Here is a 14,696-nt window from a genome sequence, read left to right on the forward strand (position 1 = left end):
CCCCATATTTAGTCCTTTCTTTACACAAAATTTAATAGTTTCAGAACTGAAGCCATTGACATTCTCTAAAACCAGCTCTTCTGCTTGAGTTTGTAATTTTGGCTGACAGCATTATTTCTCCGTTTGAAGCCACAGAATCGCCAAGGCCCTCAATATGTGTCACACAAACTATTGGAATATTCTTCCAATTATGTGTACTAACCCCAGTCTTTTTATACTTGAAGGCATTACACAAATGTCTGGATTCAGCTTCTTAAGCTCATCACTTACCTAAGTAAGGACTAATGACTCCAACTGACTCTTGAGGCAGTATGTAAAATTGTCCCAATCTACTTTTCTCAACTTAATAAGCCATTTTTTTTGTTTTTTGTTTTTTGGTTTTTGGTTTTTTTTTTTGGTAAACCCACCCTCAGCTTCACTCACACTCAATTATTTGGTATCCTAAATACACCGTACCCATTTCTTCTTCTGTATATTTACTCAAGATATTCTTCCATGGGACCTACTCTTCCTTCCCTAGACAACCTTTGAGATTGAGATGTCCTTTAAGAAAGATCTTAAACAGGGCGCCTGGGTGGCTCAGTCAGTTAAGCGTCTGCCTTCGGCTCAGGTCGTGATCCCCAGGGTCCTGGGATCGAGCCCTGCATCGGGCTCCTTGCTCGGTGGAGAGCCTGCTTCTCCCTCTCCCTCTGCCTGCCTCTCTGCCTACCTGTGCTTTCTATCTCTCTGTCAAATAAATAAATAAAATCTTTAAAAAAAAAAGATCTTAAACAGTAATTTCTCTATAAAGTCCTATAGGATTTTCACAGCTGTCTGAGCTTTGTCATCGCTGAAAACTCGTATTTCATGATTTGTGTTTTCTAAGGAACTCCCACATTCTGCTTCACTCTAATAGTCCAATAGACAATGTAATCCCAAGGCAGAGGTACCTTTATTTACCATTGCTCACAGTAGATACTTAAAAACTTTTATTTGCTTGTTGATATTTCCGGTTACAAAGCTTATCCTGAATCCTACATAATTCTAAGTCTTATATTAAAATACGGCAGTAGTGATCAACATGATTCTCCTACCATTTGGAAGAGCAGTAATGAAACTAGTGAAGGAAAGGGACTCTGGTCTTTCATGCATTAGGCATGGACACTCTGCAGATTTCCTCCCAATTCTGGATTTCTTTTAACTTACTTCTTTACTTAGGCTTCCAATTTTTATGTTTTTCTGTCGGAATACAGGGATATTCTCTGGCCTTTTGCTTATCTCTGCTAGTAGCACTTAAGGATTACATTTTTTTCTGACTTCTGGGATATACTCTAAGGAACAATAATTGCCTTTCTAGGGTTTTGCTAATCTCTAACGTAACCTTCAAAGGTTGTAAGGAAAAATAAAACTAAAAGATTACAAACTGAATCTCAGTGCTTATTTTTAAAATTCAAATGAGTGCTCAGTCAACATAAGTGGCATTAAAGGTGTTGGGGGAGAACCCAAATAATTAAAGCTAATATACATGAGGTGGGGTATGTCTATATATATTTACATCAATCAATTCTATATATTAAGAGAAAAGAAAAATACTGTAACAACTTCCTTAATCACCTTTTTTGTTTTTTTCTAGGTCTCTTCCCATGTATGCAGTCTTACCATATTACCAAAAATGAATTGAAACATAGAAGGAAAAAGAAGGGGGAAAAAAAGTAGAAGGAAAATGGATGAATCTAAGCTGAAAATTATTATAACTACATTTTTTTTTCTTCTGAAAGGTTTTTCCAATAGCTCTACTCTTTCTTAGGTTTTACTTACACCCATGACTTTGTGATACAAGACAATGGTTTTCCCAATAAGTGTCCCTCTTGAAATGTAAAGTAAATTAAAAATAAGGACTATAGTGAAACTGTAGATTATTTAGGGTGAATGTGTAGAAAACCACTTACCCCCAGTTGCCACAGTGATTTCACGTAGGAAATGGCCATAAAATGGAAAATCGAAGGACAGATTCACTCTCTGCAAGGAACAACAACCAGAAAAGAAAATCAATAATGTGCATAATAGTAAATGTACAATGATAAGTCTTCCACTTAAAAAAAAAAATGATGCTTCTACTTTGCACCACTATGATTGCAGTTGGCTATTCGATCCTGAGTCCTAGCTGGTAATAAAGGATTTCTTTTTTTTCTGGTAATTAAGTGTTCAAAGTATGTGAGAAGAAAAAAAGTTGCACTGTTATGGTCTGTTGGTCTGTTCTTCGCTTACAAAGGAATCTGGAAGTTTCCACTGTGATTCAAGCTACTCTGTCTTAACATCACTATTGCCTTCTAGTTGTCCACTGAGAATCAGTTCAGTTATCATGGTAACCAGTTTATTTCATGGTTCTTTTTAGTTTGATTAGTTTTCTCCAAAATAGAGCATGTGATCTGTCAGGTTTCATTGGATACAACATCAAAAAAATGATTTTATACAATTTTATACATTCAATTTGTCTTCTGTATATCCCATAATGAAAGGCAGTTTCATGGAACAAAATACCTTGCACTGTGATCAAGACCTGCAGATATTTTTATTTTTGGTGTAATGAGCTCTCCAGATTCAGTTTATTACGTCCACGTTCAAAAGCAGAGTAGAAGAATAAAAAAATGCTGGTTACCGGAGAACTACTTTTCCTTTGCATAGAAGAAAACTGGAGAGACTTAAGAAGAAAGCTCATAAATTTCACCCTTCTTTTTTTCTAAAAAGGGGACTGAAGCTTTTTTATTTTATTTATATGTATTTTAATTTATTAGTATATATATTTCTATTATTTACAAGATATATATTATTTATGTTTTTATATATCATATATATTTATACATTAAAAATATATACAATTTATACAATAAATATATATACAGAATATACACAGTAAAATAAAAACAAAGCACAACAAAGCAAAACAAAAACCCTAGACTTTTCATGGTGAAGTGATATGAACCAGATATATTATTATTAGACAAGAAGGAAGAAAAGCAGTGAGTTATAACAAAGATGACCAACTGAAATAAAAGAATCCTGAGGGAATGTAATTACCTGGTTTAGAGCCCCACAGCACATACAAACTACCTATAGCAAAAGGCTTTTTTGTTAAAATTCAACCATCTCTATATTATAGCTTTCCCAATATACAAATCAAAAAATATGGAGAATTATACCTAGATTGAATTTTGCTCATTCCAATTTTGCAAATAATTGCTCTTTTATATCCATCAGAGATTTCTAATGACTTATTTTGGCATGAAATTAATGATTCAAAATTTACAGTAACTTTCAATTAGTTTTTCATTCCTTCCTTTTCAATGAAAGCTGCATCTTCAGAAAGGGATTATCACCATTTTTATTTTTTTGCTGACCAATGGGAACAATAAAACCCATTTTCACTGCACTAACTGAAATGAGTGGTCACTAATAACCCTCAAGTAAAAGGTTTAATGGCAAAATCATGTATCTCACAAAAGGCACCAAAAATAATTTTATAAAGGAACTTGCTGTGGTGTATTGTTCTTCATCATTCTAATCTATTTCCATACTCATGGGCAAACTGGTAAAGTTTATCACTTTGTCATCCTCACTTCCAGAGCAGGAGTTGGGTTTAAACATATATCACTAACAAACTCTACGAATTACTACCACAGGTGAACCAGAAGAATTTGACATTAGTTTCTCAGCCACCACAAATAATCCAATATTTTTAGAAGAAGACTGAGAGGCATAAGTTAAAGACTTTTTTTTTTTGAGAAGTAAATAAGCTCTCAAAGAAAATTTGCTACTATATTATCATGAAGAGTAATATCAATGATTGAACTGTTTCCCTGTGTAAATGACCAGGTTACCTTCGTTACCACCATGACTGCTTCACGGACACTGCTAAGGAATAGCAAGGGAAATTTAGAAAGAGCTACCTTCCCAATACTTGTGAAATCCACCCATTTTTTTCTGTGGGTAATAGTTTCCAAATGTAGGTGCCTAATAACTTCTTCATAGTGTCTTGGCTCCATTTTCCCTAGAATTCGGTCTCCATACTCTCTGGCATATCACTCTCCCACTTAAGATCATTCAATCTAGATCCCACCATCTCTGCCATCATATCAAAATAGTGACCATGAGTTCTAAGGCCCAACACTAACTGGCCCCTGCTACCTCACAAACTTCCCTTCCCATTTTCTGCTCTAGCCAGTCTTCTAGAGCATCCTTTAGTTCCTTGTAACTGTCGCCTTTAAGTTTTGGGTCTGGTACTACTACGTGGTCTCTTCTGACTGCCATAGTCTCTCAACCTTGGTTGGCCATGGCTTCCACAGTCTTTAAGCCTTGGCTCAGTTTGGTTGGTGCTCCAAATATTAACTCTGATATAAAGATTTAGGGGCGGATGGTTTGTTTGGAAGGTGATCAAGATGCATTTGCTAAAGAAAGTGGGGAAACGTGAGACAAGGAAAGAGAAACCAGTGATAGATACATTATTAGGTATGTTACTGCTATAGTTAGTTCTCCCATTAGAGAACCTCAGAGAATCAATAGGGAAGACATGCCTCAGAATCTTTTGTTTGGCGGTCAGGAGGCTGGGACGTTTATCCATGAACTCCCATCTCTGACCGAATGGAGGCTAACTTGCCCCTCCACCAGACTACCCATGCTTGCACCCTCAGGCAGAAAGAAGAGACACAGTACTTAAGCTGGGAAGTTGCTGATATGTTAGAACTGCCTCCCATGGTTTCAGGTGAACTCAGGGAGGCAGAAGGAATATGAAGAAGCATCAATAGGCACAGGCTAGGACTGCATCCAGAAAGTCCTACTTTGACCTCTTAGCTCGAGTTATGTCTTCTTCCTGTATCTTACCTAACATTCTCTCTCTATATACACACACAAAGCAACTGCTTGAGATTCAAATAATAACTGTATCAAAGTGAAACTAACTCAGCATCAGAGTAGTTAAAAATAGCCCAAGAGGAAAACTAGAATTGGAACCTGGGTTTGATGGACAACAAAGACAATGGTCCTACTTACCGAGATTAAAACAAAGTGATGAGAAAAAAAAGCCTTCGTTTTTGAAAGGCAAATTTTTGAAAATTATTATTATCCCTCCTTAAAACACACACACACACACACACACAATCAAACAATATGAAAACAAAAACAAACATAAAATGCACTAGAATATCATGACGTGCTTTGAAGCTAAATGATTATATATTCAATATAATTACCCCTGGATAATTGGATCATCATTTTGTCTCAGTATGATATATAAAACAGGCACGAGGGGAGCTGAAGAAAAGTTTTATTTGTTCATTCATCCAGTTGACAATCACTTATTTAACACTTCATATATGCCAGGCCATAAATCAGGGTCTGGGGATAAAACAGTCAATAAGTCCCACCCAGTTCCTTCCTTCAAGGAGTTCGCAAAGCGGTGCAGGGGAATATCACATAGGGATAAACAGCAGGACAAGGCAGGGGCAGAGTAAGGACAAAGAGAGGCCACCTATCCCAGAGCAGATGGCACTAACACTGACTCTTCTAAAGAAACAACCAGAAGTTAGCCAGATGAGACCTTAAGCCATGAGAGCAGAAGTGATGGGTCCAAATACAGGTAGAAAGTAAAACCAGAAGGACTTCGTGATTATTGGAAGGACCCTTAAATTGGGAGTGGAGGAAGATAGTCTAGAAAAAAGGCCAGTTTCTAACTGGGTGACTGGGGGACACAGTACCACCAATTGAGAGAAAGAGGGCAAGACAAAGAATTATTTTGGTTAGGTGTGAGAAGATTCATTCCTTAAGCATCCTTCAGCCACATAATAAAAATAAATAAGAACGAACCCAAGTTGTATATGCAACCAGGAACTCTTCTGCAACCAGAAAGGCTAACAGAATCCTGGAATTTGTCACAAAAAGCCACAATAAACAAAAGCCAACATAATACTGAAACTACAGTGTAATTACCATACTTTGCACATTATCCTGTCTTGGATCTCATCCCTTAAGCAATATATCATGCAAAGGGAGGAAAGGTTCAGCAAACCTGTCATGTGATTATTAATTAACAGTCTGGGAAAAAATACAAAAGCTCAGAAGTGAAATTTTCAAGAGCATATTTGACATAAATAAAATCAACTGAATTTGCTACTTCCTTACACTCTGTAGAAAGCAGTGAATTATTTGAAAGGAGAAATGGTAATTTTGAGACAACAAGCACATATGACTTCTTCATATGGGGGAGGATAAACTTATAAAACATTCTTTGAAGAGTTTGTAGAAGTATATAAATAGATCCCAGGTGGTCTGGTGCAGATTTATGGCAGGTACAGCCATGTACAACTGTGACCTTTAAAACCACATCATGCTCTCCCACAATGTACCCCATGAAATTACTGTTGGGAACAGACTATCAGACTCAATCAGGGCTATCCCCTCAGATTTCTAAGTGTGTCTGCACCTCTTATTGCCTCTTCTACATATTTTTCTTAGGCCAATTGCTATCTGTTTCAGACTAATTATTATGATCTCTGCTAATTCTTTTTTAATAACACAGGAATTGTAATCCTAAGTAAACACTATTCCAGTTTAACTTGTTTACCTATGTCTCCATGGTGTTACAACGATAAATTAATTTGCCAATGCCTGTACACCTTGAAGACAGAAACCTCCTAATATGAGTTAAGTATGTAGAGTGGGCACATTTATCATCCTAAAAGCCATTTTTTAAATGTCATTAATAAAACTGCTTTTTAATTTTAAGATAACTTTTTTTTTTAAAGACATCTTCTTATGTACAATAATAAAGCTACACTTTCCTGGTTCCCCCAAGTCTTTATTTCATGTGTATAAGACATAATCCTGGTGAAAAGCTTGTGGCAAGAAAATTAGTAGTAACTAAACTTTAAGTAATTGCTGATTTCATGGGTTCATGATAGCAAAGGGTCCAAAGAACTTAGGGAGTATTCATTTATTCGAGAATGAATTCATGAATCAATCATTAATTTCTATCCATATATTTTAACATTCTATTTTTAATCATTCAAATAATTTGATGTTTGATGTATCTTGAGGCTGTCAAATAGGTGGGATATTATTATTATTATTATTATTATTATTATTATTGGCAAAATGAGATCTGTATTATTTTTCCTAAAAACATTTCAAAAAGTAAATCAAATAAATCTTGAGACATATAATTTTCAGTTTATTTATGGCAAGCCTTGGCATTGAGAGGAACTGCAAAATTTAAGAAAAAACATACATTTAGCTTTATTTAGCTTTATTTACATGGGTATTTCTCCTGACACTGGCTTTTGTCTAGAACACCTGAATAAATGATCTCATTTCCAATAAGATTTATATCTCTAGTAAATAAAAATGATTGAATAATCATTCTTATTAGGATAACTTTTTTGTAGATAACTATGAATAAACTTAATTTCTTAATTGCGACGTGATATATTCTTCCAGAATGCACAAAACACTTAATTCTCTTGAACCTGGATAAAGTCCACATAAAACTCATTCACCTATAAATGCTTAGGATCGATTACCAGAGCCTTACTCCTTTACCAATCACAAAATACACATTTTGTAATCTTTTACTGGAGCTAGATGAAGCTTTATTTTTCAATTTGCAATGGTTCTTTCCTCATTTCTAATGATCTAGCAAGATTTTGGAGTCAGAGAGACTTGAAATTATGTCCCAGCTTTGGTGCTTACTAGCTGTGTGATTTCACAAATTATTTAACCTACGTAAGCCACAGTTCGCTCATCTAGAGTAAAGACATTTCTTCAGAGGATTATTATAAGGATCAAATACCAAATAACAGGTGGACCTTCATAAGCACTGAGTCAATGACAGTGAATTTCCTTGAAACTAGTTTCCTAAATAAAAATAGCTCCCTATTTGATTCCTAACAAATAACTGGAAGTGATTTGATATCTGTTGTCTCTAATATCAATGCAGGCAAACTGCTCTACCAATAGAATATCACAATTAGATACTATGTTTCTGAGCAATGTTATGATGCCCTCAAGTTTGTTATATTGAAATAATCATAACGACTGTATTTACTGGGGTTGGGAAAATGGAATTAGCATATACTATATCAGCCATTATGCTAAGTATTTTGCCTGTATTTAGCAAGTAGGAATGCTAAAATTAGAAGACGGAGTAAGAGAAGAAACAGGATATTTGCATAGTCACCAAGTGTCTTGCAAAAGATAATTGATCATCACAAAAGGAAACACAGTAACTTCACAGTGAAGGAACAAAATCTGGAAGATATCACCCAAAGCAGGTGACCAAAGTTAACATCACCATTCATGTACCTCCTGATATGATGCAGAGCGAAGGACAAAATACCATTTCTGTAACACCACGAAAAGTAATTTTTGCCAAAAAGAGACCTGTGCTAAAACATGAAGGAACAGTAGACTGACCCCAAATCAGAGACATTATATGAAGTAACTGGCCAATACTCTAAGTGTCAAGTTCAGGAAAGACAAAGAAAGACTGAGGAACTGTCATAGATTAAAGAAGGCTAGGAGATTGGACAAATACATGCAATATAGGTCCTAGATTGGATTCTAAACAAGAAAAACAGATGGTTTGGGGACAATTAACAAATATGAACGAGACCTACAGATTAGTTAAGAGTATAGGACCAGTGTTGATGTTTTAGTATCAAAAATTATACCATGAGTATATAAGGTCTTGTTAACATTTGGGGAAGCTAGCTGAAAGCTATACAGGAACTCTTTCAGTATTTCTTAAAAGTTTTTTAGCAAGCCTGAAATTATTAAAAAATACTTCACACACACACACAAACCCAAGTAATAATTTCTAACCACTAGAAGTACTAAAGCTAGAATTTTAATCCACATACGTTTGACTCCAAAACTCTTGAGTTTTGACCCCTATATTATTCTATCCCCCTTCTTTTATACCAGGTGCTTCTTTTCCTACCTCTTATCAGAACTTCCATAACTGTGTTTTCTCCCTGGGACTCCTAATACTGCCAGTCATTCATGGTTTTGTTCTTGGTAGACATAACAATTTCCTTTAAAATGTAGTGATAAGTCATAGTCAGAAGGCTCCTAGATGCATGAGGCCAAAGCCATAAAAAGAGAAAATCTGAAAAAGGAAGTGTTCTTAGATGAAACTCAGTATCGCAGGACCTGGACGGACTGAGCCACGTGCCATTGAGGCCTGATGGCCACACACAGGTCCCTTCTCAACAGACATACACACAGCCTGAACTTTTTTTTTTTCTTTTGCACATTTGTTATGGATGCTTCCATTTCTTATGCTCCAAGGGTAGATCCAGGGTTCCTATTTTCTAAACTTAGAGAACATTTGTTTTCTTTTTTACAGTTCTCAGTGGTAATTGCCTGTCACTGGTTTATTCACCTGGTTCACTAAAATCGATCCCTTCCCAAAAGTAACATATATTGAGACAGTAGAGTGATACAAATGTGAGTACATACATATGTATATACGTAGATGTAGAAATAGAAAATTTAAAAGGACAGGTTTCCCCAATAAGCAACTCTTAGAGAGAGAAAATGGGTGAGGGAGAGGCATATACATGTAGACAGCAGCGATACCAACTTCTTTTGATAGTCCCTAAAGTAAAATCCTGCTTCTCAGCCATAAATGAGCTGAGTGTATTCTAGAAATAAAATAGCTGCAGTGGGCAGTATAACTCCTAATGTTTTTACCATTTACATTTTTTTTTTTTTTTTGAAAAATGCAATGTTAACCACCTCTCACAGCCCGGAAGGAGCGGCCAGGACATGGTCATTAATCCAGTAACTAAAAACACTGGGAAACCTAATTAAAAGATCAAAATGTTCATGGAAAGGGGCTAATCAATATGTAAATATATGGACAAGGGACTGGTTATTCCTTTCAGAAATAAAGCCCATCAATTGAATTGATTTTCTGAGTTAGAAATTCTAACTGCCTCAGCACTTTTTTCTTCACAGAACTAAGAACTTAATTAACTCTGCATATTGAATGACACTCTGCATGGGACTATTCCTATATTAGCAAACAAAATGGAAACATTGTGCCCTTACGTGATGCTCCTTCAAAGGAACTAGAGAACTAGAGAACTAGAGAAGTGATAGTTCACTATCACTGTATCTTTTGACCTCTCTCATTGCATAGTTCCCAGCAAGCACTTGGCTTGCCGTAGCTTGCCTGTATTTGCACATTTTTAAAATTATTCAAAGTAGTTTGTGTGAATATTTACCATTCAGCAGGGTGCAGAGCAACACCGTTCAGGGGAACAAAGAAAGAGTAAGAGGTTTTTAGAAAGAAGCCCTTGGAGAGTGGGTGGGAGGAGGGTGAGACCCAGAAGCCACTTCTGGATTTTCCACACTGTTCTAGAAGCAAGGCAGTGGATTCTGCCAGGCGTCTGAAGCTGAAGTGTACACGAGAATCACCTGGGGTGCTTGTTAAAATACAGATTCTGGGGACGCCTGGGTGGCTCAGTCGGTGGTCTTTGAAACACTAAAAACAGTGTTGTAAGGAAACTTTAGCAAGCGTGAAATGTGTTAAAAGGGTAAATAGACTGTATTCTGGATAATATCGTCTCACTTCGCCTGGTAACACTTACATGGCCTGAAATTTTCCATTTCAGGAATTGATGCATGGAGGTATCTCCATGCATCAATTCCTTAGGCCACGCGCCTAAGAAGTGATTCGTGGTCACAGTACACCGAGGACAATGACACTCTTGTTATGTCCTTGACCAGTGATCCTCAAACAGGGCAGGGCAGGAAAAATACTCCTATGGATGTAGCCTTTGAAGTTTGCAAAGGTCCTCCCTTGTCTCAGTTGATTACAATCTGTCTTCCCTTCTTTCTTGTCAGTGGAAAATAACTGTGCTAAAAAAGTTAAATGTTTGCATGATGATTGTTAGCATTAATGCAACAGATATCTCTAGCACCACGTCAGCCACTGAGTTAAGCACTGCACAAATGTTAAGTCATTTAATACTAATGACAAGCTTAGAAGTAGGTACTATGATCGTTCCCATTTTACAGATGAGAAAACTGATGAACAGAGAGTAAATAACACAGTCAAAGTCACCCAGTAGTAGTTGGCAAAGTGGGGACTCAAATCCAGGCAGCCTGTTTCTAAGTCTGTATATTTAAACATGATATCAAGCTGCCTTTTGACTGAGGTGTTAGGATTTGGCATTCAATGAAGGCCAAGTTCATCAGAAGAGTAACTAAATAATTCAAAAACAATTACAGATTGAAATTGAAATTTAGGTCAAGTTCAGTTATACCTCTTCATCCTCCTCTGTTAACTTTTCTTTTTTAACTTTTTATTTGGAAATCATTTCAAATTTAAGTTACAAAAATAATACAAAGAACCCTCTATATCGTTTATACAGATTCACCAATTTTTAACATTTACCACAGTTGGCCACTTCTGGATTTTTCAAAAGCTGTGAAAAATGATGCCTCTCAACACAGCTTCTGGGAGCCGCTCCCTTAGGAAAACCTACCCATCTCTACAGTCTACCTTGCAGGGGATTAGGGCTTGGGTGCCTAACCCTTGACCCATTTATCAGCAATGAACCTTACTTGGCATTTCTTTTCAGGTAGGAGCTGCTGCATGATAAGAAATTCCTGGCAATTCATTATCAATTGAGAGTGGCTTCAGGTGGTTCACTTCTAGTCCCACTGGCATTTTAACAGGGCACCTCCAGTAAAGAAAGAAAGAGACACCCACTTTCTGGGGCTGGAAACTGAGGCACAGCAGAAATTCTAATGGGAAGCCAATTTATAAACAAACAATGTGAGATTTTGACTATTTTCCCTAGGGTAAGCAATCGGCTATAATTTGGTAAAAAGAAATAGACAAAAATAAAGATAATGAAAATTAGTATTATATATATATATATATATTTAAGATTTACTTATTTATTTTAGTGAGAGAGAGAGAAAGAGCATGAGCAGCAGGGGCAGAGGGAGAGGGAGAGAAAATCTCAAGTAGATTCCGTGCTGAGCACAGAGCCCAATGCAGGGCTCAATCTCAACGACCCTGAGATCATGACCTCAGTTGAAACCAAGAGTTGGGCGCTTACCCAATGTGCCACCCAGGCGCCCTGGTATAACCAATATTTTTAGAAGATTCTAAAATACTAGCTTGCCCAAGAAATCTCAGTCCCAAAGTGTCTTAAATCTTTCATCTTCTATAATTTCAGATGTTTCCTAAGAATTAGAAAGGTCCATTTTCCTTTAGTAGTATTCCCCCTTAAGAATATTATATTCCATGTTTCGCTAACTTTTCTGTGTTATAAAACATTCCCCTGCAAAAGAGTCATGTGAAAGCTTTATAATTTTACACCTTTAGGATGACAATATGTTTTGCAGTCATGTTTTCTAAAATTAACTGTTACTAAGTCTTCATGGCCTCATGGAGAGATCTCAGAAAAGATGATCAAAAATAGTTCGGAGAAGACAATCTAGAAGGAAAGACAAGAGTAAATGAACTTATTTATTCTACCTGAGACATGGCTGTGGAGTCCCATGTTAGTAGCTTTATGATTATGAAAGTTTAATGCAAATGAAATCTTCCAAGAAGGTTTCACAGAAACCTCAAGTGTTTGCCTCACTTGTGACTTTGAAAGCTGGGCAGAGATTTATCTATCTAGAATTATTTTACAGCCGTCACTGGTCACAGAGGATGAATAAGATTACCTCCTATGACTCTAATTTTATACAAATAATGGTAGCCATTCACTAAAGACACAATATGGAGAAATATTTTTAAAAAAGTATGTTTTTGGTTTGGAAAACTAAGGCCTGCTACATGCATAAAAACTGATCACTGTGGATTTCATAAAGCTAACTTTAAGACTCTCCAAAGTCCTTTCTACGTCTGAAGTGGTTCCTAGATTCACAGAAAGGGTCTCAAGGTTGGCTTAAATAATTACTAATATACATCTATTTAGGTAATTGTATCAGTAAAACATGTTTACTAAACTCAGCACATTAGGTGAGCCTAAGGAATGCTTAATCTGTGTTATTAAAGCCATCAGCTGGAGAAGGAATAGATCTTTCTGCGTATTTATTTACCGGCTTTACGGCCGGTGGACCAACTCATTTCCCTGGGATGCAGGGCAACAGGACTCAGCTACTCTAATTCATGTTAGTTTTGTGGAATGGAACAAAGACATGCCTTTGTTTTCCATAAAAGTCCCTCAATTAATACTTTCCTGAGGTTAGAGAGAATTATACTCAAAATTGGTAAGTGACTTAAGTATAATAATAATAGTAAAATGAACTAATTAAACCAAAATTTAGGTAGGGAATCTCATGGAGACACAACTCATGCCAATCTGTTATTAAACTAGAGGAAAATCCTAAGGACAAAGGCAAATAAGGCCAGGTTGATAAACTGTGAGTGTCTTGTTTGAAATGGAACAACTCAAATGACAGAAAGCAGCAAGTTATCCAACCAGCCAAAGTAAAAATAAATAAAAGCCACTTACTGTTAGTGTGAACAGAACTCAGGCAAAAATGTGTGGTCTAGATAGCAGCCTAATCGAGACAGCAAATTACATTGACTTCTGAGTTAATCATTTAGAAAAATAAGCACTTCTCAACAGATTTTGTGATGCACAGGAAAAAAGGAAATTGTGCAGTATGAGAACACAACTGATCAAGTCACCACAGACATCCAAATTTAGCCCACCAACATCAACATTATGCAAATGAAAAACCCATGAAAATGCTAGTTGAAATGATGTTACCTTCTTGGACCAAAAAAAGAAAAGAGAAAACTTAATTTTTAAGAAAGATTTATTTATTTATTTGAGAGAGAGAGAGGCAGGGTGGGGCAGAGGGAGAGAGATAGAGCAAATCTCCAGCAGACTCCCCACTGAGCATGGAGCCCAACACGGGACTCAGTCTCAGGATCCTGAGATCATGTCCTGAGCCGAAATGAAAAGTCAGACACTTACCTGACTGAGCCACCCAAATGTCCCAACTTAATTTTTTTAATGACTATATATTCATACAGACCATATATTCATATAGCCTGAGGATCTCCACTGAGAACAGTCCAATTTTCAAAATAAAAAAAAAAGACATCAAAAAATATACAAGTTCCATAAAAAACCTTACCTGAATTATGACAGAGATATCAGAATTTCATTTCATTTTGCTTGGGTTTCTTATATAAAGAATCAATCTTTCTACCAACAGATGGAAAGATAAATTTTTTTTAAGCTAAGAGTGTGTTTATGTTTGGCCAGGAGCACACTGGTGTTTTCTTGGACAAAAATAATAATAATAATAATAATAATAGTGGAGATACAATATAGATATAAATACATAGATGCATATCTATCTATTGGAGACTCTTGGAGAGCACTCGGGAATTAACTTATTTGGGGGTTATTTTTTATTATCAAGAATGAGGGTTCTCAAATCTCACTGCCTTACAATCACATTTTTACTTAACATTTTCAGTATCCTTTCTTATCCATTTCATTTTTATTCTTAAAATAGCACTAGAAGGTAGTCAAGGCAGGCATTTCCCCCCCCTTTCTTCCAAGTTACAAAACTGAGGTACAGAGAAGCCAGAAACCAAGAAAATGAGTTTTGGAGCCAAGGTTTCGTGACCTCTGTGACCCTGGATTCCTTCCACCAGGACAGTGGTACTTCTC

At 36.3% G+C, this 14,696-nt stretch overlaps 1 protein-coding gene across 2 annotated transcripts in view; it reads right to left on the reverse strand.

Annotated features, from left to right (window-relative positions):
- The window catches only part of PLXDC2 (plexin domain containing 2), a 477,133-nt gene that overhangs the window by 241,494 nt on the left and 220,943 nt on the right, over nt 1-14,696 (reverse strand). For both annotated transcript variants that reach the window (XM_073885626.1, XM_025891922.2), the window contains one exon: nt 1,929-1,998. In XM_073885626.1, the coding sequence (XP_073741727.1) occupies nt 1,929-1,998 (70 nt within the window). The remainder of the gene's footprint in view (nt 1-1,928; nt 1,999-14,696) is intronic.

This window comes from Callorhinus ursinus, unplaced genomic scaffold (assembly GCF_003265705.2).
Source record: "Callorhinus ursinus isolate GAN/ISIS: 27379988/994484 unplaced genomic scaffold, GSC_fseal_2.0 scaffold63, whole genome shotgun sequence".
NCBI classification, from domain to species: Eukaryota; Metazoa; Chordata; class Mammalia; order Carnivora; family Otariidae; genus Callorhinus; species Callorhinus ursinus.